At 40.5% G+C, this 27,381-nt stretch overlaps 1 protein-coding gene across 7 annotated transcripts in view; it reads left to right on the forward strand.

Annotated features, from left to right (window-relative positions):
* atrnl1b (attractin-like 1b) overlaps window positions 1-27,381 on the forward strand; it is a 1,086,143-nt gene that overhangs the window by 573,910 nt on the left and 484,852 nt on the right. Inside the window, exon 25 of one of the 7 annotated variants that reach the window (XM_063072029.1) lies at window positions 5,810-6,378. The exons of the other annotated variants lie outside the window; for them this stretch is intronic. Coding sequence (XP_062928099.1) covers window positions 5,810-5,833 — 24 coding nt within the window. The 3' untranslated portion in view covers window positions 5,834-6,378. Of the gene's footprint in view, window positions 1-5,809; window positions 6,379-27,381 lie in introns of those variants that run through there. 7 annotated transcript variants of the gene reach the window in all.

The following is a 27,381-nucleotide window of genomic DNA, read 5'->3' on the forward strand; positions in this document are numbered from 1 at the left end:
TTCTGGTAAGTGATACTACACTGTACGTACATTATTTCTACTTTATATAGGCTGAGTATTTTTATGTGTTATTTGGTATGGTTTGGCAGCTTCATAGCTTAAAGGTTACTGGAGAGAGTGTTTCTGCTGAGAGTGCTTCCGCGAGAAATTCGCTGCAGAGGACAATGCGGCAATGATTGTAGAAAAGTATTTCTACCTTATATAGGCTGTGTATTTATCATATCATTCCTGCTTTTGCTATATGTTACTGTTATTTTAGGTTTTATGTGTTATTTGGCATGATTTGGTAGGTTATTTTTGGGTCTGCGAATGCACACAATTTTTTCCCATATAAATAGATGGTAATTGCTTCTTCACTTTACGACATTCCGGCTTACGAACCGTTTCATAGGAATGCTCTACCTTCAGATGGCGGGGGAAACCTGTATTCCTAAAGCATTCCAAGTTATTCAGTGCTATGTGTGCAGTTGTTAATGTTGTGTCAAATTTATGTTAGAAGCAGCAGATATTCCTCCCCAAAGATCTTGTTATGAAGGAGCAGAGTCTATAACCAAGCTCAGCTGAGTTGTGGCAAATACGTTTCCATCAGTTGTTCAATAATCTGGTTGCCAGATTGCATTTAGATTGTTGAAGCATTGATGGAAACATATTCATACTTCATGGCACACAGAATACTGTATTAACTCAGCAGGCCAGGCAGTCATTTAATCAGTATTCAGCATCTGTAGATTTTCTCGTCTTCATACTTCAGGATCTGCATTTTGACAATATAATCCTTTTACCTACTCAAACTTCCAATCCCATTTTTTTCTGGTAAATTTTTAAATTTCTGTGGCACTTGATGACAGCAGTTTCATCTTCAAACACAACACTGAACTGAACTTTTGAAGTATAGTATATAACTTTTAATTACTAAGCTGTTAATTCGGCAACCTTTTTGAACCAATTCGTTAAGTATCATATTAACACCTTCCTGGAGCTGCATTAGGCATTGTCAGCCAAGCAATAGGACTAGGTTCTAGTTTGCAAACATGTGCCTGGCTTAGTTGCAGGCAGCACAAAAAATTTCAACAGGAAAAAGTTATTTGATCAATGCAGCCCATAAGAACCAATCACACAGTTGCCTGTACCAGTACCTAATAGTCCACTTTCATTCAACTCATTCCTAAATGTATCCACATGAATTTTAGTGGTGAATTCCTACTCCATATCAAATTACCAAAAGTATTTTAATTTGAAGACTTGTGATTCAACTTCGATGTCCATTTTTGTAATGTGATATAGTATTTCTGTTATAAACAGATGATGTATCAGAGTATGTTCAGTGAGCAATACAGGGAGAAATCTACTGACTGCTTACTGTTGTGGGAGACTCCCCAGTCGTACCTTATCTATGGAACTTCCTGGAGCTGCTCTTGAAATGTGTTACTCTATCTCATACTACGCCACTTGAGCCCGTTCACCTTATGACAGCACTGTTGAATAACTAAGTTGCCTGTGTACAGTGAGAAAGCCCCCAGAAAAGTCCACGTGAAAATTATAAATAAGACATGGATTTCTTCTTTCTTTTTCAGAAGTATCATTTTCCTATGCCGAGTATGCCCATGTTGTTGAGGCATTAATGGAGGCCCAGATTTTGAAAATACAACACAACAGTGTTTCGCTAAATAAATTGTATTAAAATAATGTGCCTACAAATGAACACATTTATTTGTCAGGGAAAGTTATTCAATGTCCTGCCACATCCATCTCATTTCAAAAGCCTGGCAGTTGGCTATTACAGATTTTTGCAAGTCAAATTAGGACACTTGTTTTCCTTTTTGTAATGTTTTGTGCAGACTCATATTTTTCAACTTTACGCAAGCAGCTTCATGAAGCCAGGCAATCCATATTACAGACTTAATTGGAATATTTCTTGACAAGAAGACATTGATGTTTTGAAAATAAGGAAATATTGGATAACAGTCTAAACTGAAATTATAAATAGCATACAGTACAGTACAGCAAATCTGGTAGAAAGGATTTTTTGCTAATTAGTCCTGAATAATATTTCTGTGATACATAGCAAAGAACACTTCTCAGTTCTGAGGTAGGGATTTATGCAGCACTTTTCACAACCTCTGGATTCGGATGCCACGGTAGTGTAGCGGTTAGCGTGACACTACTACAGCTCGGGGTATTAGAATTCAGGGTTCAATTCTGACATCACCTGTAAGGAATCTGTACCTTCTTCCTGTGAAATGAATTGGTTTTCTCCAGGTGTCCTGCTTTCCTCCCAAAGTCCAATGATGTACTGGTTAGTGGGTTAATTGGTCATTGTAACTGTCCTGTGATTAAATTGGGGACTGTTGGGCAGTGCTACTTGAAGGGCTGGAAGGGCCTATTCTATGCTGTATCTCTAAATAAAATAAATAGATAAGACATTCCATACTTATCCAAACAGTGAATTTTAAAAATATTTTCTGTGCTTCTCTCAACTGGACTGCAGGAATTGAGGATGAGTCATTTCCACTCTAGTTCTGAGTTGACTGAAGAGGGCAGTCTGCAGCCTTAGGTGGGACAGAATTGCAGTGTGTGGGTAATTTTGGTGGTGCTGCCTTTTTTTGCCATTTTTCTGCTGGGCTTTTGCAGATTAAGAATCTGAAGATTCTTGGTGATATCACAGATTCTCCCTCCCCATTTTGATTGATTATGGGTCAAAGATTCCAGTGGAACATTGAAATTGTCTTTCAAGGAGACTTTAAGATCCTTGAAACATTTTCTATCAGATTGGGTCTTACTGTAATGGAACTCGTGGTGAAATGTCTACCTTAGGAGTCTGGCGTTGTGACCCATGGAGTCTTGTCATCTGAACCTGCTGATTGTAATTGGAACCTTGTCACTGGAGAAGATGCTGAGATCTCGTTGCTTATCCTGTCATTGAATTTGGAGTACTTTGTGAAGACTGCAGCTCTTTGATGTAGCAGTTGCAGTTAGTCCACATTTCTGAAGCACGTAGGATTGCAGAGATTCCTGAAGTCTGATGGACAATGAGTTTCATGCCTAGTTTGAAATCTTGGTCTTCAAGCATTCTTTTTCTGAGGCAGCCAAAGACTCTAAAGCTACATAAGAGACAAATATGACTTTCAGCCTTTGCTGGGAAGCAGCTTCTGATCTATGACAAATGACCCATATTTTCCAGAAACTGATGATGGACCTATTGTCCTATTTTTGGAGATGAGTGTAATGTGGTGGGGTGAGGCTGGTGGATGATCCTTCATTTTGTGGTTCTTTGATGTAATGACTACTGTAGTGAAGGAATCGATGAAGATTATATGCAACATTCAAACGTTATCTGTGCACTACAGTTCAATGATTATGATTGGAGTTATCATGGTTCTGGAGTGGTGGTGATGTAGGTTGTACAGCTTCCCTCCTATCTTGTAAATTAGCTGCACTTACTTGACACCAATCTACTCTGGGATTACGTGTTTGGTTGTTGGGCTGTGAGAGGAAACTGGAGCACCCGGAGAAAACCGATGCATTCCACAGGGAGCACGTACGTATGGACACCTAATAGTGGAAAGCCAGAATTGAACTCCGAACTGAATGCCTTGTGCTGCAATAGTGTCATGCTAACCGCGATACATGTATTCAGCGGATATGGGCATCTTTGGGAAGGGCAGCATTTATTATCCATTCTTAATCACTCTTGGGAATCCTGTCTTGTTGTCCAGCACAATTTGCTACAGTTAACTGATTTGTGAGGCTATTTCACAGTGCAGCCAATATTCAGCTGAATTGCTCTCCTTACACAGACTAAACTTGCAACACATTTCCTACCCTAAAGGAACATGTTTGTTACTTTTAAAACTGATGTGAAGTTTCTGGTGGGTGCTAAGGAGATTTTCTCTAATGGTATCGGGGTAAGGGCTTTCAGCTACAAGATTAAGCTAGAGAAGCAGGTTTTGTTTCCTCCCCTGGAGCAAGAAAATTTGAAGGATGGTTTGAGAAAGATGTACAAACTGATAGTGAATTTAGATAAAGTAGGGGAAAACTGTTCCCAGTACAGATGGTTGAAGGATTTAAAATGATGGGAAAATCTTACAAGGAGAGTGTGTCTTTTTTTAATGCAGGATATGCCTGTAGGAGTCGTCAAGATGAACTGTTTCTCTTTTCACAGGTTCCACCAGACCTGCAGTTGTTTCCAGCATCTAGTTTTTATTTCAGCATCTGTAATATTTTTAGATTTCTAGTACCTGTAAGGTAGTGGGAACACATTCTAGTTCGTTCTTTCATGGGTGATCATGGTCTTTCTATGACCATGATTGTTCTTGGCAATTTTTTTCTACAGAAGTGGTTTGCTATTGCCTTCATTCTGGGCAGTGTCTTTACAAGACGGGTGATGCCAGCCATTATTAATATTCTTCAGAGACTGTCTGCCTGGCATCAGCAGTCACATAATCAGGATTTGTCATATATACCAGCTGTTCATACGATAATCCACCACCTGCTCCCATGGCTTTACATGACCCTGATCTGCTAAGCCGGTGTTTCACTCTGCCCAAGGGTGACATATGGGCCAGCAGAAGGAAGGAGCACCTTACACCTCCTTTGCTTAAGACATAATTCCATCCTGCCACCCAAGTAGGGCTTTCAAAAGGGAATTGGATGAGCCTGTGGGAAAATAATTTCCAGGGAAAAGAGCTGGGCAAAAGGGGCTGATTGGATTTCTATATAAAAGCAGGCATGGACTTAGACTATGTGGCCTTCTTTTGTATCACAAGAATTCTGATTCTAATCTATTACGGATATTAGTGTATCAGATTCATTTATTTATCACATGTACATCAACACATACAGCAAAATGCCTTGTTTGCATTAACAATCAACACAAACTAGGGATGTACTAGAGGCAGCTCACAAATCTCACCCCATATTCTGCGTCAACATAGGAAGCCCACAACGTCCAGCAGGAGAACTATTACACCAGCGTCAAAGGAGTTTGGAGTTCAGTTCTGACATCAACTGTAAGGAGTCTGTACATCCTCCATGTAAAATGCATGGGTTTTCTCAGGGTGCTCTGGTTTCCTCCCAAAGTCCAAAGATATACCGATTAGTAGGTTATTCAATCGTTATAAATTGTCCCATGATTAGGCTGGGGCAAAATTGGGGGTTGCTGAAAGGTCGAGAAGGTCTATTCCACTCTGTATCAAAATAAATAAATAAGTAGACAAACAACAGTAAAACAAGCTTATCTCCTTCCACCCATCCACCCAGCCACCTACTCACACACAGAGAAAATGCTCCAACCACAAATCAGGTGGATTTTTACTGTAATTTGATGGTTTCTGATCACCATAATTGAAACTAGCTTTATTCATGAATTATATTAAATCCATTGAGTTTAATTTAATTGTCCAGCTCTCTTAATGAACTTCAAACTCATTTTTAATCTTTAGGTCATTAGTCCAGGGATTTGCAAAACCAGTAATGAAACCACTGTACAACATTTTCCCAAATGTCAGCACTATCTATCCTACCAACCCTACTGGCATTGATTAAATTCTCTGTCTTGAGTTAGTTACTCAAAAGAACAACTTTGATATACATCATGTAAAATACCATATATTTGTATTTGAAATGGTGTCTTTGTTAATAATTAGCTTAGATGTGGAACAATGAAGTGTATATAACAGCATGCCTGATTAAAATATTCTAATTTATGTCAAGAGGGATGCGGTTAATTTATGATAGATTATCGGGTAGTCAGGGCTCTATCTTTCATATTATGAATTTTAAAAAAATTGCTTTTCTATTTTTAATACAGGTTTCCCCCGCCATCCGAAGGTAGAGCGTTCCTATGAAACGGTTCGTAAGCCGGAATGTCGTAAAGCGAAGAACCAATTGCCATTTATTTATATGGGAAAATTTTGTGAGCGTTCGCAGACCCAAAAATAACTTACCAAATCATGCCAAATAACACATAAAACCTAAAATAACAGTAACATATAGTAAAAGCAGGAATGATATGATAAATACACAGCCTATATAAAGTAGAAATACTTTTCCACAATCATCGCCGGCACTGTTCTCCGTTGTGAAAATCTCACACAAGCGCTCTCAGCAGAAACACGGCACAAGCTCTCTCCAGTAACCTTTAAGCTATGAAGCTGCCAAATCATACCAAATAACACATAAAAATACACAGCCTATATAAAGTAGAAATAATGTATGTACAGTGTAGTATCACTACGGGAATCAGGAAGACATCGAGCACACTGATGATGGTGTGTTAGGCTGAGTCATCGGAGTTTGGGTGGTGCAGTGGCCCCCACCCTCCGGGCAGCGAACCGATACCGATCCGCAAAGCTTGTAGGGGTACAGCGGTAGCCGGGACGCACTCAGCACATCTTTAAGAAAAAAGCCGAAACAAACGTGCTAATTAATTAGGTGCTGCCCGGCACGTAATTAATTAGCATGTTTATTTCGGCTTTTTTCTTAAAGATGTGCTGTGTGCCACCCAGCTACCGCTGCATTCTCCACGAATCGGTACCTGTCTGCGGTCCGGGGGCTGGGGTGGTGGGACACTGGAGTGTCATCTCATCGTCGATCAGGGCAGGCAGGTCATCTTCTCCTATCTCTGTCTGCCTCAATGTCGAAGGTCGAGATTCGTCGTCTGCTGTGGCTGATGTGGAAGGCTTGCTTGACTGCTGAGCCTCGCGCATTTTTAGAACATACAATTCTTTGTAAGCACTCAAACCATCTTGCAAATATGCTCTAAACCGACGTACCATTTCAAAATTAAAGTTGTACTTTATCATTACTGATTGGGTTTCGATTGTTATCCTTTCCTCTTCCAATGGCATCAGCTCTTCATCTATCAGTTCTTGGTCATGGGATGCCAAAACCTCTTCAACATCACTTTCGTCAACTTCCAAAAGCCAAACTCACTTTGTCCTTACTTTGTTCACCACGATCAAAACGCTTAATTATGTCTAGTTTTATGCTAAGTGTAACACTCTTACGAGCTCTTTTCTGATACCTTAGGACTCATCTTGCTAACGGCTGCTCACAGGCATGTGTTAAAGCAATGCCGGCTGGAATGCCGTTCCGAATCCGGGGGAGAGCGGCTGCTCGGGGCGCGCGCTGATTTTTTATCATGCGCTGCCTTTTATCACGTGCTGCTTTTCTTCGTAACAGTGAAAACACCTTCTGTTAGCGAAAACAGGGAACTAATGTAGGTCTTTCGTAACAGTGGGGTTTCGTAAAGTGAATGTTTGAAAAGCGGGGGACACCTGTATAAGCAATCTTTTTTCTATCCTGTTAAAAACAAATACAACAGTTTGAAGGGCCATTAGAAAATAGATATGTACAATGCATATGTGGGATAATTCCTGTTCTTGAATTGTGCAAAGAATATTTTAGTTTTGCAGTGATCATTCCTTTATGCTGTAATTGTAGAAATAAAATTAATAAAATTAACTTTACATTTAAAGAGAATAAATGAAAAATGGTGACTGACGACAGAAAGGTGAGTGAGTATAAATATACACCCTATCCTCGTTATATGCGGGGGATACGTTCATCGAAGTCGACACATAGTGTGAAAATGCATAATGTGAATAATTATTTAAATGGAGAAAATAGGGATGCGTTCTTGAGGGCTTCCTAAGTATGGTTTATCTGTAATTTATTCACATTTTCATATCAATACGACACAAAAGCAGTACCACAAGGCAACATGCGTATTATATTTCATCAATTTAAGGTAATATTCAATGTAATAAATTATAGAAGGTTAACATATTAGGGTGTACAGTACTCACCAACAGTAGCAGGTGTGTTCGCTCCGGGAAATGAGTGGTTGTTGTGGTGTCGGGCAGCTTTACATGGATGGGGTGGATGGTTGTATGTCGTCAGGATCATCAAGGACAGCAAGGGGTGAAGGAAGACTCACAAAACTCTCAGTACTGCCGGCACCAGGAGATGACACCAGTTTGAAGAAAGTGGTGAGGATTGTTTGCTTGGCAGCCTTTTGTTTTTCAGCATAAATTTGCTTGTAGGGAAGAAGGCTTGACTGCAAGGAACGACTGAAATGCTGACTCCATTCTGAACTTGGGTCCATGTCCATCGCCATTTGTGCCAAGTGTTCCGCAGCCTTAAAAAATTCTGTCAGTTGCTTCAGAGTGGAAGACCTAACCTCTTTCCAGGATTTATCAGGTTGCTGATGGCATGCCTGATGTTGAAGGACTTACCATTCCCTCACTGTTGGTAAACTCCTGGGATTTTCAAAATCGTCTGTTGCTTGCAGCATCTGAGAGACAGTTCGCTGTAAAAAATACGCCTTGAATGTGGATATCATACCTTGGTCAACTGGTTGGATCAGCAGTGTTGTGTTAGGCGGAAGGAAATGCACTATTATGTTAGGATGAATGCCGTCCAAATGTTTAGGATGGGCTGGCGCATTGTCAAGCAACAGAAGAACTTCAAAGGCAAGATTCTGTTCTCAGCAGTAGCGTTTAGCCTCAACAGCAAAATGATTAGCAAACCAATCTTCAAAGATTTGACCAGTGACCCAAGCTTTCTTTTTAGCTACCCAGTGGACAGGAAGCATATTCTTACTCAAACCCTTAAGAGGAGGGGGGTTAGTGAATGGTAAACTAAGAGAGGCTTCATCTTACAGTCTCCTTCGGCATTGGAAAGTCAATCTATCCTTTGCTGCCTTGAAACCTGACGCAGTTTTCTCATCAACACACATCAAAGTTGCTGGTGAATGCAGCAGGCCAGGCAGCATCTCTAGGAAGAGGTGCAGTCGACATTTCAGGCCGAGACCTGAAACATCGACTGTACCTCTTCCTAGAGATGCTGCCTGGCCTGCTGCGTTCACCAGCAACTTTGATGTGTGTTGCTTGAATTTCCAGCATCTGCAGAATTCCTGTTGTTTGCAGTTTTCTCATCCTTACTTATGTAAGTGCGTTTCGGCATAGGCTTTCAAAAAAGCCCGGTCTCGTTTACATTAAAAACCTGCTTTGTTGTGATGCCTAATTCAGCTATAATAGCCTGCAACTGTACAGAGTAGCATCCCAGAGCTGTGCTACCTTCACTTGATGCTGCCCTGTTTATAATTTCCAACTTTGTTTCAAGTGTTAAAGCGATTCTCTGCCGCTTGGCTGATGGCCCAGGACTTGACATCGGATGCTTAGGAGGCATTGTTAAATATTTCAAGCACAAAATCACTGCACCATAGATAAAAACACAAAAGTTTAAGAGTGCAAGATTGCACATCCATGCGTTGCCAAAACCAATGCGAGACTGGCAGGAGTGAGATTGTGAGGCGTGCACATGTGACATATTGGGGGGAAAGCAGTACTCCTTGCATATCTGTGAATTTTAAACGCATATAACGAGAAGTTGGTAGAAATAGGTTCCTCGCCTAACTATGAATCTGCATTGTCTGAATGTCATATAATGAGGATAGGGTGTATACCAACATGTCGGTGAACCCTACAACTGATTTGCTTATTCTAAGACCCCGCGAGGATGACCAAATAATCGGTTTCAGTTCGACAATAAATTTTAGTGAGCAATGACTATAATGATGAGGTTGATTTATGGTCATGTAAACGTAGAGATGCGAGTATTACTGTAATCACTCACCGATCAACCTTCCTCCAAAATAAACAGTAATGCAAGGGTAGGAAGGGATCTGGTAGTCTCCTGTTTGTGTTATTAGCATGTAAGAGATTAATAGGTTTGAGCATGAATTGTCTATCGTAGAAACTCTTCTGAAAAAAACAAAGAATAATTCTGTATTGAAGTTTCATAATAACTGGACATTTTGCTGTCCTGCTTATGACTGCAGCTACCTCCTTCTGAAATAAACTGATTTAAACAAATTATAGAATTGAAGTGAGTCTTCTGGTAATTCAGTGGGTGGATAAGTGTCCTGTGTAACATACAAAATGCTGAAGGAACTCAGCAGGTCAGGCCGCAACTATGGAAATGAATAAACTGTTGACATTTCGAGCCGAGACTCTTCATCAGGACTGGACAGGAAGAGGGAAAATTCCTAAGTAAAAAGGTGGAGGGAGGGGAAGGAGCACTAGCTAGAAGGTTTTAGGTGAAGCCAGGTTGGTGTTAAAGGTAAAAGGCTGGAGAAGAAGCAATCTATTAGGAGAGGAAAGTGGGCCATGGAAGAAAGGGAAGGAGGAGGGGCACCAGGAGGAGGTGATATATGATTGAGACAAAGTAAGAGGCCAGAGTGGGGAATAGAAGAAGAGATAAGGGAGTGGGGAAAAAGGCAAATGGATGAGAAGGATGCCAGGCTTTATCCATTGTTAGTGCTAAGCAAACAGATCTCAGGCAGGGAGTGATTATATGGCGTTTGCTATTTCATTTCTCAAATGACGTTTGGCAATAATTTAAATCACTTCATTGAGACAAATGACGACAATACGAGTGAACTATTAGACATCTGATATTTAATGTTGGAATAAACTTGGGGATAATATTGAGAGTAGTGGTGATGCTGTCCAGTGACATCTTTAGGCTCCATCTTCATTCTGGTGCTGCTTTGCAGGCAGAGACATTTCCCTTTCAGCATTGGCAGGATGTGATTCTTAAGTATGGATTATTGTCGTGGAGATTTCAATCACGCTCATTGGGCTCTTAATACCTCCTACCATCTCAGAATAAAGTGCAGTTCTGTTAAAGGCAAACTTACCAAAAGGAGTTTAAAATAAACACCATCTTTACAAAATTAAATCATAAGGTTTGGAATGGAAAAAATGTTTTAATTCTAGAATGATGCTTTATGTAGTAGTTACTTGAAAACAAGTTGAAACCACTTAGAGACTAAGCAGGGGGGTTGATACCATATGGTGCACTTCAAAATAACGATATTCCAAAGTTAAAGAGTACATTGATCCCTTATTAAGAAACCAGCAAAGATGAGCAATCTTGTAACAATAAAAACTAGTGAAACTAAAACTAGCAATATAACAAAATCATGGCCTAAGTGGTAGCGTTAGTGATCTTAGCATATTTTAGCATTCTTTAGCAGTCAGCATAAAAACTATCACTCTCGGTTTACTCCCTGGCTCTAACCAGATTAAACTGACTGAGACAAAGTGTGAATGCTTAATTCTACACACTCGCTTCTACCATGCCCCAAACTGCTTGACAAATTACCCATGGTAAATGTGTAACACAAAATATAATACAGACAGAACATAGGTACTTGGCTCCTACACTTTGAATGTTTTTTTCTCCAATATTTGCAGAATGTAACAACTTAGAAGTTTGTTTCCCATTTAGCTTCATAATTCCATATGAATATAGATTAAAAAGAAGCCTTGCCCACTGGAGATGGGCATTACTTTAATTAATTTTGAATTCATCTCAGATCTTAATTAGACCGAGCATTGATTAGCCTGCCTTTAGATCCGAAGAAGTCACTCCTATCAATGAGGCGTTGAAAAAAATGAATGACTCAATAACATGAAGAGTTAACTGTGAGAAAAGACCATATATTTAATAATTTATTGCCTCTTAATTGCCATGTTTGATGCCATGTGTTTAGTTGTTCTGGCCCTGCATCTGACCTAATCCTGCTCCTCCTCTTGTTCCTTCAATGAACAAAATCAGCGTACGTGGTTACATAACCACTCAAACTGACTAATGGACCATGTTAATAAGTACTATAGGCATAAGAGTGGAGGCAGGGTGGATTCACATGACACACAAACTAAGAGTTTGCCAATCGATTACCATGAATACTTATGACAGTAAATCCCTGCACGTATAGATATAGGCAATGTCACAGATGCCAGCATAAAGAGGACAAAGCTTAAGATGTTTATGAGGGCACTACAAGAGACTGATCCTTCACGTAATTGTAGTGCAGTATTCACAAGCACCATCATGACTTGAAGGATTCACAGGTAAATTTCTTTAAAAAGTTATGAACCACATAACTGCATATGTTCTGCCAACAAACATCTTAAATCAGATTGACACAAGTTTACTTCTTACTGTGAAATAGTGTGTTTATTGAATGTCTTTGTAATGCAGGTTTGTATCCTGAGACTCACAGGATGGTCTGACCCACTTTAAGTTTCCAAATCTGAATTCTGTGTTCACTGTGACTGAGTAGAACAAAATCATTTGAGAAAGGCATTGACACAATGCACGAGAATATTTGTTTTGCCGTTCATGAATGTAAGAAGCAAAAGCTCGCCAGGCTTTTGTAGTACAAATACCAAATCCATTTAACATTGAACAGGTGACTTGTTTTGTGCACTGTAGTGTCTTTTGTGATTGTAAACAGCCCATTTATTGCAGTAATATTCTATAAATAATAATCTGAAAATAGTGTGAAATGATATTTTGATCTGTTAAGGTGATTATTAATGCCGATTTTACTTTGTACCTATGTATCTGACAACAGAATCCATTCTTATTTTTCATTCTACACAATCAGTAAAACTTACCAGTGCCTGGAGACAATCACTATATCTTATTGTTACAATTATTACAAAAATTTACAAGTAGTTTTGTGAATTGTTGTAAGTTTAAAACATTTTTACTATTTATTTTTCCCCTTTCTCATGGATGTTGCTCCTGAGCCCACAGTTATTGACTGACTTGTGGCAGCTGAATGTTAATGGTTTGTGATCATGAAGCACACTAACACATTGTAGAAGAGCTTGGTCATGTTCATACCTGGAATGTATACCATTTGAGCAAGGGTTACAGCTTAGCAGCAGAGCATAAGCACTTTGACTAAGGCTTAATTTGTGTGCAAGGGTACAAAATTGTTTGCGACATTCCCTCTGGTGCCCTTGTTAAAATCGGTTATCTTATTGAGGCAGACTTGGGAACAATATTTTGTAGCACAAGTCAACCATTCCCATTATTCCAGTTAGGACAACAATCAAATTAACAATTTCTTGCTTTGAGTCTGTGATAAGTCTATCTTTGCTTTCATGCTTTGGAATATTTTACCACTCTGTAGGAGAGCTTTTCAGACAGTTAATTTTTCGCATGTAATCATTAAGCTGCTCTTGTCTTATTCGAAGAAGAACAGCTAATTTATTGAGAAGAATTTTGCTTATGAATATTGCTTCCAGTTAAGCATGGCACTGAAGTATAATTATGATTTGCAAGCCTGAAGGGTCAGTTTGGCATTAATGCGCTCATGCATTTCATTCAATAGCTGTAGTGTCCAGAAGACATAAAGGACAGTTTGAGGCAGAAATCAGAAATTGAATAAAGTCATATATTGTAGCAGAGACTTGGTGATTGGCAGTTTTGACACCCGAGTAGCAATTGGAAAAGGGCCCTTGCTAAATGAATTGGTTACCGTAGAAATAATGCTTTGAGGAACAGTTTACCCCCCCCCAAAGAAAATCTGCTGATGACTTAGTTTTCTTCAGTGTTTTTCCAAATGGCATTGCACTCATAAAATGTTATAGTAATCATTAACTTTTTAACAGCTGTAATGCATCTTCTTCTGTCTGTAACAGTGCATGGAATAAACAGGGAAATGTTACATCAGCTTGGTCATTGCAATGGTTAATGGTTAAAGGACTGCACTGTCAGCAATAAGCTGTAAAGGAAAGAAGAAACACAAGGACTTCTGCTTATCTGAAATTGCTGATAAGAGTTTCTGTCTCTTAACCAGGTTCAAATTAAATAGGACAGAGGAGATCAGGATTTTGGATACTTTAAATTGTGCTCTAAATGTTGTTTTGTGATTTTGCTCACCTTAGCAGTGTCACAATTACTGGTTTTAAAATCACTGGCTACGCTTGCACCATTTCCCAAGACGTGGTAATTGAAAGGTTTCAAAGGTACATTTAATGTCAGAAATGTATACAATATACATCCTGAAATTCTTTTTCTTCACAACCATCTACAAAAACAGAGGAGTTCCCCAGAGAATGAATGACAGTTAAATGTTAGAACCCCAAAGCACCCCCCCAGCTCTCCGCACCCACACATAAGCAGAAGCAAAGCGACGATCCCTCACCAGCAAAAGAAACATCGGCGCCCCCCCCATCGAGCACTCAAGCGTGCCGCAAAGCATCAATAAAGACACAGACTTGCAGTACCCCAAAGACTACTCGTTCACCTGGTAATTTGATATACCACAGGCTCTCTCTCTCCCTAATAAAGGAAAAAAGAGGTGTCCCCGTTTCACACGACCGGGGAGACATAACAAACAACTCGCTGATTTACGATGTTAAATGTCTGTCCAAGCTCACTGCCCAAAGAACTCGGGTCTCTGGGCACACAGCCAGCAGCCAGCTTGCTGCTTTTGAGCTTCTCTCTACTCCCACGACAAACCAGGTTCCTGTAGAGGCAGCGACCTTGAGTCCACCCGCCTCCAGAGCCATGAAATCCTGAAACCCTGAAGGCGAGCTAGTCTTCTAGGCCGCGTCCTTGGTATATCGAATAGTCATGGACCTTGAGAGCGGGTTCCACTCCTGCAAAGAATCAAAGTCAGCGTGTAATTCCAGGTCGGGGTCTTCAAAAGAACCCTGAAAGGGAAAAATAGTGATATTTAAGATAGAAATAGTGACTGCTGAGTAATTGCCAATGTTGTTCCTGACTGATAGTCTGGACTTAACAATTGTTAGCTGGTTCCTAATGATAAAAATGTATTCATTGAAAATTAAATTAATTCCTTCACATTATAAAACACACAATTAAGTTGGGGGAGGGGTAAAAAATAGACTTTTAATCTCTGGTTCATACTCAGAAATGTCTGGACAACCTGATCAAAAACAGGATGAGTGTTGAGGTCAGCTACTATAAATTAAGTAGAGTTCTTCTGCTTTAGGTTTCTCCTGGGCTGCCTTATAATGCTCAAATCTAATGATTTATGTAGAAAGCTATTATTCTGGTTGTTTGTAGTTTGAAAGATGAAACTGACCTTGTATTTTTTTTACTTCTGAAAGCGCAGTACACTGTGGTTTCAATATAGTCAACTCTAGAAGACAAAGCTGAATCGTGAAGTAAATGCAGAGAAATACCAGAGGGTGAGCCTGGCTCTAGAACCATGGCTGGGTAGAGAGTGTGGTGGCCAGAGTAAACAAGTTCTTTGTTTTGCTTCAGATATGATTTTGTGAAATGTATGCACATGATGCATTGGTTTAGTGTGTTCTGTTGTTCGCTTCTAATGCATACATGTTGATTCATCATAAGCATATATGACTCAAGGGGTAACTCTGCTTAAGTTGTATAACCAAACAGAGAGGTTTAAGGCTGATCTGAAATTTTCCAATTCTTTCAATTGCCATATTGTCAATTTCAACAGGCAAGATGCGTTTGATTTACATTACCAGTGAGGTCAACATTAATTTCCCTTCCCTGGAGAAGGTGGTGGTGAATACCTTCTTGAATATTCTCAGTCTTTATGCTGAAGGGATCCATACTATCCTGAGAGGCCATGCTCTCTTCTTGCTGCTGCCATCAGGAAGAAGGTAGAAGAGCCTCAGGACCCACACCACCAGGTTCAGGAGCAGTTATTACCCCTTAAACACCATGCTCTTAAACCAGAGGGAATAAATTCACTCAGCTTCACTTGCACCATCACTGAATTGTTTCCACAACCTATGGACTCACTTTCAAGGACTCTTCATCTCACGTTTGTGATAGTTGTTGCTTTTTTATTTAATATTATTATTTTCTTCTGTATTTGTTTGCATTTTCTGCCCTGTTGGTGTGGTCTTTCATTGATTCTATTGTGCTCTGTGTATATTCTGTGAAAGCTCACAAGAAAATTCATCTCAGTGTTGCATATGGTAGCACTTATGTACTTCGATAATAAATTTACTTGAACTTTAAACTTAGTAAGATTTGAATTCATTACAACTAGCATTGATCTCATATCTTTGAGTGAGAGTGTGCTTAGCAAGATGCTGTTGAAGAAACTTTGGATAGTTGCTGGAGTGTATCATGGATGGTATATTTTATAACTAGCTGTGCTGGAAATGGACTGAGAGAATATTTAGGGTGGGGTACAGTACGCCAGTCAAGTGGCTCTATTGTTAGCACCTACCTTCTTGAATGTTAATGGGGCTGCATTTATCTAAAAAAGAGTAGATTATTTCTCCACAACGTTGATTTATACCCTGTTGTTGATAGAAAAGACTTACCGAGTCACATGGTTACATTGTCACAAGATACCCAGCTTCTTGTATCCGCTGTATTCATTTGCTGATTCCTCCTGTGGTTCTCATTGGTAATGACCTGCAAGTTTGTTTATTTTGTTTTAACAGGAGAAGAAAGGACAAACTAAGTAATTACAAGCCAGTTTATCTTCAGTAATGGTAAATTATTGGAATCAATTCTGAAGCATAATCTTTCTGTTAGGAACTCACAGGCTGATTATTGATAGTGAGGATGGATTTGTAATGGGAAGGTAATGGTCATGCTAAAGAAAAGAAATTTTTGCCTAATCCACATTCTCTCATGAAATTTATCACAAGGCTGCTGCCAGGAATTTGTAGTTCATTGTTTTTCCTCTAACAATTGATTTTTTGAGTGGTGTGGATGAGAAGGGTCAATGAAGATAGTTCGTTTAAGGTAAACTTTATGAATTTTAGCAAGGCTTTTTGATAAAGTGCCATGTGTGAGCTGGGAGCAGAGTGATTATAGTAGAACTGAGTGCAGTGCAAGGCCAGCCACAGTTGGAATACTGAATTGAGATCTCATCACCACATCACAGAAACAAGTCTGATTGTGCTAGAGAGGATGCTGTTAGGACTCAGAAATTTTAGTCGTGAGGAATGGACTTGATTTCGTTGGAGCTGGGAAGGTTTCACTGGAGACATTAATATATATAAACTGGGATATCTAGAGAGAAGGTAAGAAGGACATCATACCCTTAGCAGGAAGTCAATATTTAAAGTAATTGAAGAAAGGATTTGATGGGAATTTAAGGAAATTTGCTTGTGCTGTTTGGGTGGTCGTGGTATGGAACCTGCTGTCTGAATGATTGGGAAATTTGAAAATCTATCTCACATTTCTAAAGGATTTGAATTTATAGTTGAGGAGCTGTGACCTGAAATGTTATAGAGCTTGTGCTGGATTGCAGGATTAGACTGGGTACACAGCTGTTGACAGCACAGGCATGATAGCAGAATGAATTTTGATGTTGCATCTGGTGGATTTAATCCCAAATTCTCTTGTTGGAGACTATTAGTATCCAGCATTATAGAAGTCAAGCACAATATTTGATTGAGGTTCTGCTGAGCCATATCTTGAAGGGTGCCAAGATATAGTGAGATCACCTATCAAGTAATTCTTTTATGTAATCAAAGGGTCAAATACCTGATACCTGAGAAACTAATAGCCCATGCATTTGACAATAATGTTAGCATCTATGCAGTTTGCTGATATCTTCTCATTGCTACCAAATCCAATCTACATCATGATTGTAGTAATACTTAGCTGTTCTTCATTTTTCAATCCCAATTTTAATTTCCCTGCATTTTCCTATCAATATATGGTATACTGTCATACTTGTTAGTGGTTGGCCGTAAATTGTTCAGATACTGCTCTCACTGGCGTGCTGGATAAGGATTTGCATTCTCATTCTCTGTCAATGAATGACAAGTGCGTTTGTCATCACACTGAATAAGTTAATAATTCTCCAAGAGATCCATCAGACCATCTTAGGCTTTGAAAAATCCAAACTCCATACAGTATCAAACTTAAACATACTGCAACTGACATACCTGTCCAGGTAAATATACACTACGCTACGGAGAGAATTTCATGACTTTTGTTTTCCTTAATATAATTAACTCCCAACATTATTTTAAACTTACTCTTCATGGATGAACCTATTCTGCTTTTTCTCACACCTGTTTAACCTGCTTCCAGGTGGGCTTTTAATTAACACTAGGTTTGGAATTACATAGCTGGTGGTCATGGTGTTGGGAGTGTAATAATGGTCTGGCTCATAAGTACAAAAAGCTTCTTTACAAAACACATTCCCAAAAGCAAATAAAATCTGTTTTCTAAGTGAGCAGCAAACTTATTTATGAAATTTTTAATAATGAATTTTAGTTTTATAATATTAACTGTGACAATAAAAAGTAAATACAGTTGAATTTGTATTCTGCTTGAACTATCTGAACTAGAATTAGTTCTTGTACTGTAAAAGTTTCTGTATAAGAAATGGAGCTGTCATTAACACATCAATTGTGTTTGAAATCTCAAGTTGTATTTCAGACAACCCAAAGAAATATTTACTTTCCAAAAAGAATGATTAGATTTCGTATATACTATGATTGCATGTGTAATTATGTTGGCTCTTTGAAATAAATGAGGATTTCCTAGTATTTTCTATTATAAAGGCATACCATTCTGCTGTTGCTCCTTATTGTAATTGCTACCAGAAGGGGAGAAAAATTAGTAGATATTTGGCAGTCATTAATTGAAGATAGGTACTTAAATAGACTCGAGGAAATCAAGGGACTAAAATTTCTGTTACTTAATCTGTGCCATGATTTTCAATATATGCAGAAAGCAACTTGCCAACCATCATCAGAATAGTGCCATGTTGTCATTTATTCAACAGTTGTGATTATGTGCCTTCCACTTATTTTATCAACACGACAAAGTAAATTTAAGTTTTAGGGATATTCATTGCGAAGTTATCACATGACAAGGAATCCACCTGGTCCTCTACGTCCTCCCTCTGCGTCCATATCAATTTAATGCTATTACATCTTGAAATATGAAGATTTTTAATGTGGTATTTGATGGACATTGTGGTTAAGAGTGAAGTTTGCATTAAAGGCAAGTCAACTTTCTTTTAATATTTATAATAGGTAAAATGGTTACAACACATATGTGTATTACAATACAAAGGCATGACAGAAGTCAAATCCTCAGTAGTTATTTTTGAAAACACTGAATCTTTTTCGATGTTAAGTCTTGCTCTGTGATTCAGAAATAGATAATTCAATCTCAACATAAGAGACTTTGCAGATGCTGGAAATCCGGAGCAACACATACAAAATGCTGGAGAAGCTCAGCAGGTCAGGCAGCATCTGTGGAAATGAATAAACAGTTAGGCTGAGATCCTTCATCAGCACAGGAAGGAGAACGATGCCAGAATAAGAAGGTCAGAGGAGGGCAAAGAGAACAAGCTACAAGGTGATAGGTGAAGCAAGGTGGATGGCAGAGAGCAGATGAAGTAAAAAGCTGGGATATGATAGGTGGAAAAGGTAAAAGGCTGGAGAAGAAGGAAATTAATAGAAAGGAGATTGGGCCATGGGATAAAGAGAAGGGAGAGGGGCACCAGGATGAGGCAATAGGCAGGTGAGGAGGAGAGAGGTAAGAGGCATTGAAGAAGAGGGAAGGAGGAGGGCAGAAATGACTAAAAGAGAAATCAGTATTCGTGCTATCAGGTTCGAAATAATTCAAGCAACACACGTCAAGGTTGTTGGTGAATGCAGCAGGCCAGGCAGCATCTCTAGTAAGAGGTACAGTCGACGTTTCAGGCCGAGACCCTCTGTCAGGACTAACTGAAGGAAGAGTTAGTAAGAGATTTGAAAGTGGGAGGGGGCGGGGGAGATCCAAAATGATAGGAGAAGACAGGAGGGGGAGGGATGGAGCCAAGAGCTGGACAGGTGATTGGCAAAGGGGATATGAGAGGATCATGGGACAGGAGGTCCAGGGAGAAAGACCGGGGTGGGGGGGAACCCAGAGGATGGGCAAGGGGTATAGTCAGAGGGACAGAGGGAGAAAAAGGAGAGTGAAAGAAAGAATGTGTATATAAAGATAAATAACGGATTGGGTACGAGGGGGAGGTGGGGCATTAGTGGAAGTTAGAGAAGTCAATGTTCATGCCATCAGGTCGGAGGCTACCCTGACAGAATATAAGGTGTTGTTCCTCCAACCTGAGTGTGGCTTCATCTTTACAGTAGAGGGGGCCGTGGACAGACATGTCAGAATGGGAATGGGATGTGGAATTAAAATATGTGGCCACTGGGAGATCCTGCTTTCTCTGGTGGACAGAGCGTAGGCGTTCAGCAAAGCGGTCTCCCAGTCTGCGTCGAATCCACGGTCTATCCATGGCCTCCTCTACTGTAAAGATTTCCACATCCCATTCCCATTCTGACATGTCTGTCCACGGCCCCCTCTACTGTAAAAATGAAGCCACACTCAGGTTGGAGGACTAATACCTTATATTCCGTCTGGGTAGCCTCCAACCTGATGGCATGAACATTGACTTCTCTAACTTTTGCTAATGCCCCACCTCCCCCTCGTACCCCATCCGTTATTTATTTTTATACACACATTCTCTCTCTCGCTCTTCTTTTTCTCCCTCTGTCCCTCTGACTATACCCCTTGCCCGTCCTCTGGGTTCCCCCCCCCTTGTCTTTCTCCCTGGGCCTCCTGTCCCATGATCCTCTCGTATCCCCTTTGCCAATCACCTGTCCAGCTCTTGGCTCCATCCCTCCCCCTCCTGTCTTCCCCTATCATTTTGGATCTCCCCCTCCCCCTCCCACTTTCAAATCTCTTACTCACTCTTCCTTCAGTTAGTCCTGACAAAGGGTCTTGGCCTGAAACGTCGACTGTACCTCTTCCTAGAGATGCTGCCTGGCCTGCTGCGTTCACCAGCAACTTTGATGTGTGTTGCTTGAATTTCCAGCATCTGCGGAATTCCTCTTGTTTGCGTTTCGAAATAGTTCAATCTGACTTTGTCTTTCTTCTGTACAATAAGTTTAGAATCCTTTTGCTGTTTATTCACTCTAGCAAGGTGGTTGCATCCCAGCTTGCGCACACATGCAGTTTCCTGTGTTTTTCCTATTTAACTGTTTATACTGCCTCATTCTGCCTACTATGATGTGACATGCCTTCTTGGTGTTCCATGGCTTTAGATCCTGGATAACTGGGGCCTCTTCTGGGGGAGGTATGACATGTATAAAAAAGACTGGTTACACCTGAACCCAAAGGGATCCAATTTCCCAGCAGGTAGGTTTAATAGAGCTGTTAGGGAGGGTTTAAACTAATTTGGCAGGGGGATGGGAACTGGAGTGATAGGGTTGAGGAAGGGGAAAACAGAAATAAATCAAAGATAGCGTGCAAAGGACAGGCAGGAGATGAGGCATAATCACAGCCAGTGGAATGAGCTACAGGACAATAGAGGCATAGTGCAGTTAAAACAGAAAGCAACAAATACTGGACTGAAAGTGTTAAATTTGAATGTACGCAGCATAAGAAATAAAATAGACTATCTTGAAATCCAGCTACAGATTGGCAGGTGTGACGTTGTGGCCGTCTCTGAAACTTGGCTAAAGGATGGCTACCATTGAGAGCTGAACATCCAAGGATATACAGTGTATTGGAAAGTTAGGTTAGTAGGCAGAGGGGGTGGTGTGGCTCTGTATAAGAAATAATATTAAATCATTTGGAAGGGATGACATAGGATCTAAAGGTATAACGTCTCTATGGGTTGAGTTAAGCAATAGCAAGGGTAAAAGGACCCTAATGACAGTTGTATACACACCTCCAAACAGCAGCTGGGATGTGGATTACAAATTACAGCAGGAAATAGAAAACGCATGTCAGAAGGCCAACGTCATGTTAATCATTGGGGATTTTAACATGAGTGGATTTGGAAAACCAGAATAGTACTGGACCTCAAGAGAGAGAATTTATAGAATGTCTAAGGGATGGTTTTTAAAAACAGCTTGTTGTTGTTGAGCCCACTAGGCGATCAACTGTGCTGGATTGGGTGTTGTGCAATGATCTGGAGGTGATAAGAGAGCTTAAGGTTAAGGAACTGTTCGGGAACGGTGATCACAATATGATCAAGTTCACTTTGAAATTTGAGAAGGAGAAACTAAAATCCAAAGTGTCAGTATTTCAGTGGAATAAAGGAAATTACAGTGGCATGAGAGGGGAAAGGAACACTAGCAAGAAGGACGGCAGAGCAGCAATGGCTGGAGTTTCTGTGAAAAATGCGGGAAGTGCAAGGCAGATAAATTCTACCTTCGGGTTCTGAAGGAAGTAGCTGGAGAGTTTGCCAAGCCATTAACGATCTTTAAAGAATCAATAGATTCTGGCATTGTACTGGATGATTGGAAAATTGCATCTGTTACTCCGCTGTTTAAGAAGGGTGGGGGGGCAGCAGAAAGGAAACTATAGACCTGTTAGCCTGACATCAGTGGTTGGGAAGTTGTTGGAATCGATTGTTAGAGATGAGATTACAGAGTACCTGGAAGCACCTGACAAGATAGGCCAAAACCAGCATCGTTTCCTGAAAGGAAAATCCTGTCTAACAAACCTACTGCAATCCTTTGAGGCAATTACAAGCAGAATAGACAAAGAAGATGAAGTAGAGGTGGTGTACTTGGATTTTCAGAAGGCCTGTGACAAAGTGCCGCACATGAGACTGCTTAACAATGTAAGTGCCCATGGAATTACAGGGAAGTTACTGCGTGGGGGAGCATTGGCTGGTCAGCAGAAAACAGAGTGGGAATAAAGGGATCCTATTCTGGCTGGCTCCCTATCACCAGTGGAGTTGTACAGGGGTCGGTGTTGGGTCTACTGCTTTTTACAATGTATGTCAATGATTTGGACTGTGGGATTAATGGATTTGTGGCTAAATTTGCTGATGATACAGTGATAGGTGGAGGAGCGGGTAGTGTTGAAACAGAGAGCCTGCAGAGAGACTTAGATAGTTTAGGGGAATGGCTAAAGAACTGGCAAATGAAATACAATGTTGGAAAGTGTATGGTTGGTGGAAGAAATAAATGTGCAGACTATTATTTAGATGGGGTGAGAATTCAAAATGCAGAAATGTAAAGGGACTTTAGAGTCCTTGTGCAAGATACCCTAAAGATTAACCTCCAGGTTGACACACATCAAAGTTGATGGTGAACGCAGCAGGCCAGGCAGCATGTCTAGGAAGAGGTACAGTCAACGTTTCAGGCCGAGACCCTTCGTCAGGACTAACTGAAGGAGGAGTTAGTAAGACATTTGAAAGTGGGAGGGGGAATGAGAGATCCAAAATGATAGAAGACAAGAGAGGGAGGGATGGAGCCAAAGGCTGGACAGGTGATTGGCAAAGGGGATATGAGAGGATCATGGGACAGGAGGTCCAGGGAGAAAGACAAGGGCGGGGGGCAACCCAGAGGATGGGCAAGGGGTATAGTCAGAGGGACAGAGGAGAAAAAGGAGAGTGAGAGAAAGAATGTGTGTGTAATAATAAATAACGGATGGGGTACGAGGGGGAGGTGGGGCATTAGCGAAAGTTAAAGAAGTCAATGTTCATGCCATCAGGTTGGAGGCTACCCAGACGGAATATAAGGTGTTGCTCCTCCAAACTGAGTGTGGCTTCATCTTTACAGTAGAGGAGGCCGTGGATAGACATGTCAGAATGGGAATGGGATGTGGAAATCTTTACAGTAGAGGAGGCCGTGGATAGACCGTGGATTCGACACAGACTGGGAGACCGCTTTGCTGAACACCTACCCTCTGTCCACCAGAGAAGGCAGGATCTCCCAGTGTCCACATATTTTAATTCCACATCCCATTCCCATTCTGACATGTCTATCCACGGCCTCCTCTACTGTAAAGACGAAGCCACACTCAGGTTGGAGGAACAACACCTTATATTCCGTCAGGGTAGCCTCCAACCTGATGGCATGAACATTGACTTCTCTAACTTCCACTAGTGCCCCACCTCCCCCTCGTACCCAATCCGTTATTTATTTTTATACACACATTCTTTCTTTCACTCTCCTTTTTCTCCCTCTGTCCCTCTGACTATACCCCTTGCCCATCCTCTGGGTTCCCCCCCACCCCGGTCTTTCTCCCTGGACCTCCTGTCCCATGATCCTCTCATATCTCTTTTGCCAATCACCTGTCCAGCTCTCGGCTCTATCCCTCCCCCTCCTGTCTTCTCCTATCATTTTGGATCTCCCCTCCTCCTCTCACTTTCAAATCTCTTACTAGCTCTTCCTTCAGTTAGTCCTGACGAAAGGTCTCGGCCTGAAACGTCGTCTGTACCTCTTCCTAGAGATGCTGCCTGGCCTGCTGCATTCACCAGCAACTTTGATGTGTGTTGCTTGAATTTCCAGCATCTGCAGAATTCCTGTTGTTTGCGTTTTTAACCTCCAGGTTGAGTCGGTGGTGAAGAAGGCGAATGCAATGTTGGCATTCATTTCTAGAGGTATAGAATATAAGAGCAGGGATATGATGTTGAGGGTCTATAAAGCACTCGTGAGACCACACTTGGAGTATTGCGTGCAGTTTTGGGCTCCTTATTTTAGAATGGATATACTGACATTAGAGAATCTTTCACAAGAATGATTCCAGGAATAAAAGGGTTGCTGTATGAGGAACATCTGGCAGCTCTTGGGAGTTCAGGAGAATGAGGGGGGGTCTCATAGAAACATTCTGAATGTTAAAAGGCCTGAACAGATTAGATATGGCAAAGTTATTTCCTATGGTAGGGAAGTTTCAGACAAAAGGGCACGACTTGAGGATCGAAGGACGTCCATTTAGAACAGAGATGCGGAGGAAAGGCTGGGGCGGGGTTCTGAGTTGGATGATCAGCCATGATCATAATAAATGGCGGTGCAGGCTCGAAGGGCTGAATGGCCTACTCCTGCACCTATTTTCTATGTTTCTATGTTTAATACTTTAGCCAGAGGGTGGTAAATCTGTGGAATTTGTTGCCATGAGAGGCTGTGGAGGCTAAGTCATTGGGTGCATTTAAGGTAGAGATAGATAGGTTCTTGATTAGTCAGAGCATTAAAGGGTATGGGGAGAAGGCAGGGGAGTGCGGATGACCGGACGAATTAGATCAGCCCACGATTGAATGGTGGAGCAGACTTGATGGGCTGAATGGCCTACTCCTGCTCCTATATCTTATGGTTTTATATGCCAGCAGAGATAATCCTATTTATGTGTAGTTTCAATATGCTTCTGCATTCCATCTTTTTATTCAAAATGTAACTAATTCCTCATCTAATATAATTTATTATGAATGTGTTCTTTATAAGAGTAAATAATTTCTGGAATTCTATTAATGCAAAATATAAATCTTTAGACTATAAGACCATAACATTTAGGAGCAGACTTAGGTCATTTGGCCCTTTGAGTCTGCTCCACCATTTCATTATGGCTGATCCTTTCCCTCTCAACCCCATTCAGCTGCCTTCTCCCAGTATCCCCTCAAGTCCTGACTAACTTGAAACCTAGCTACCTCTGCCTTCAATACACCCAATAACCTGCCCTACACAGGCACCTGTGGCAACAAATTTGACAGATTCACCACCCTCTGTTCTAAAGGAATTCCCTCTCATCTCCATTCTAAATGAATATTCCTCTATTCAGAGGCTGTGCCCTCCTTTAATTTGAGTTTAGCCGTCTTCTCATCAAAGAGAAGCTGTACTGGTATCGGAAAATGGTTCTGAAGTCAAAATGACTTTTATGAATAGCTATCTAAGCTTGAAGAATTACTTGATCTACTCTAATTCTGTTCCCATGTTAAGTTAGTACAGTATACAGCATGGTAATTTAACTGGATATATGTTTCATTCATTAATAATATTAAAGACTTACAGTGGAAGCTGGATCATATTATAAAAGGAAAAAAGACCAAATCATGTTTAAAATATTATTTTTTCATTAATGATGTCTTCATTATACTGTAAACTGTCATTTTTAATACTCAAACTCTTGGATAAATGAATTTTGTAACTCTGCACACCAGTTTAAAAATAACAAAATGAAAAATCTGGAATGGTGGCACACCAGATTGGGATGTTGACACATTGTGATTTCAAGTGATGAGATCTGGGTTCATGTCTCAGAATTTCCAGATGGAATATTTCCAGTCTCATTTGGAAGTGCTAATCAAAGAGTGTTTTTTTCATACTGGAAAATAGAGCATATGTGAAAATACAGTTCCCAAACTTCAGGCAGTCAGTTTGAAACCTTTCTGCCAAAAGTAGAACTTCCCAGTAGCCGAATATTCCCAACCACATTACAACTTGTTGGTCCATGGCCTCCTCTTGTGCCAAGCTGAGCCCACCCTCAGGTTGAAGGTGCAACACCTTATATTCCATCTGGGTAGTCTCCAATCTGTTGGTATGAATATCGATTTTTCCTTCTGGTTAAAAAATACTTCCCTCCCAAACTCCTAACCCCTTTTCTTCTATTCCTCACTCTGGCCTCTTACCTCTTCTTACCTCCCATGGGTCCTCTCGTCTCCTATCAGATTCCTTCCTTTCCAGCCCCGCCCATTTTTCCTGCTCACCTGGCTTCACCTGGCACCTTCTAGCTATCCTCCTTCCCTTTCCCCCACCTTTTTATTCTGGGGTCTTTTCCCTTCCTTTCCAGTCCTGAAGAAGATCGGCCTGAAATATCGGTTGTTTATTCCTATAGATGCTGCCTGACCTGCTGATCTCCTCCAGCATTTTGTGTGTGTTCCTTTGAAGACTTTCTCATGTTTGTAAAACCTTTGAGTTTCTTTCTCAAGTGTGTTAACATGAATAAAAGAATAAAAGACACAAAAGCATATTCTATCCAGAAGAAGGTAAAATCAACCCATAACTCTTTAAACCACAGTGGGGATGGGAATTGGTGTAACCATCATAAGTATATATGAGGAAAGTGAAGGCAGAATCTTTGAAGCAAATAATGAATGCCAACTTAAAAAGGGAAAAAAACAAATCATACAAAATGCTAAAACATTTGGCATTGATGTTCCCCAGTAATATAAATACATTGGATTCCAGTTAATTCAGACACGTCGAGACCAGTATATTTTGGTCCAATTAAGCAGCGCCCCAGTTAGCCAAAGTTTTATGGAAGTAGTTAAAAGGTACAATAGAAATAAACTGTCATTTAAATGAGTAACAAATTATGTATTTAAATGAAATGCTGAACAAATTAGAACACTACCAAACTCGAGAAAATCTGCAGATGCTGGAAGTTCGAGCAACACACACAAAGTGCTGGTAGAGCACAGCAGGCCAGGCAGCATCCATAGGAAGAGGCACATCTATTTTACATCTATGATGTTACATCTCTAGGAATGCTACCGATAGTACTACATACTATAAAATGGTGTATTAGTTCCTAATAGTTATCAATGGAGGAATACATCCAATATACTGCAGTGTTCTTTTGAAATGAACAAAATCAGTGCAGGCACCCACTGATGATAGTGGACTGCCTTCATCCAATACTTTTGACAATTGCATCTTCCAAATCCTCGTTTTCATTGTAACATTCAAGATGATTGTTGATACCTTTAAATTTGTCGTAGTTCCTAACTCCCAGTCATTTCTGGCATCTTGAAACTTTGCTTGAAACCACAGAGAGCAAAACAGTTCTGCTTATTTCCCACCAGCT

This window comes from Mobula hypostoma, chromosome 19 (assembly GCF_963921235.1).
Source record: "Mobula hypostoma chromosome 19, sMobHyp1.1, whole genome shotgun sequence".
NCBI lineage: Eukaryota > Metazoa > Chordata > Chondrichthyes > Myliobatiformes > Myliobatidae > Mobula > Mobula hypostoma.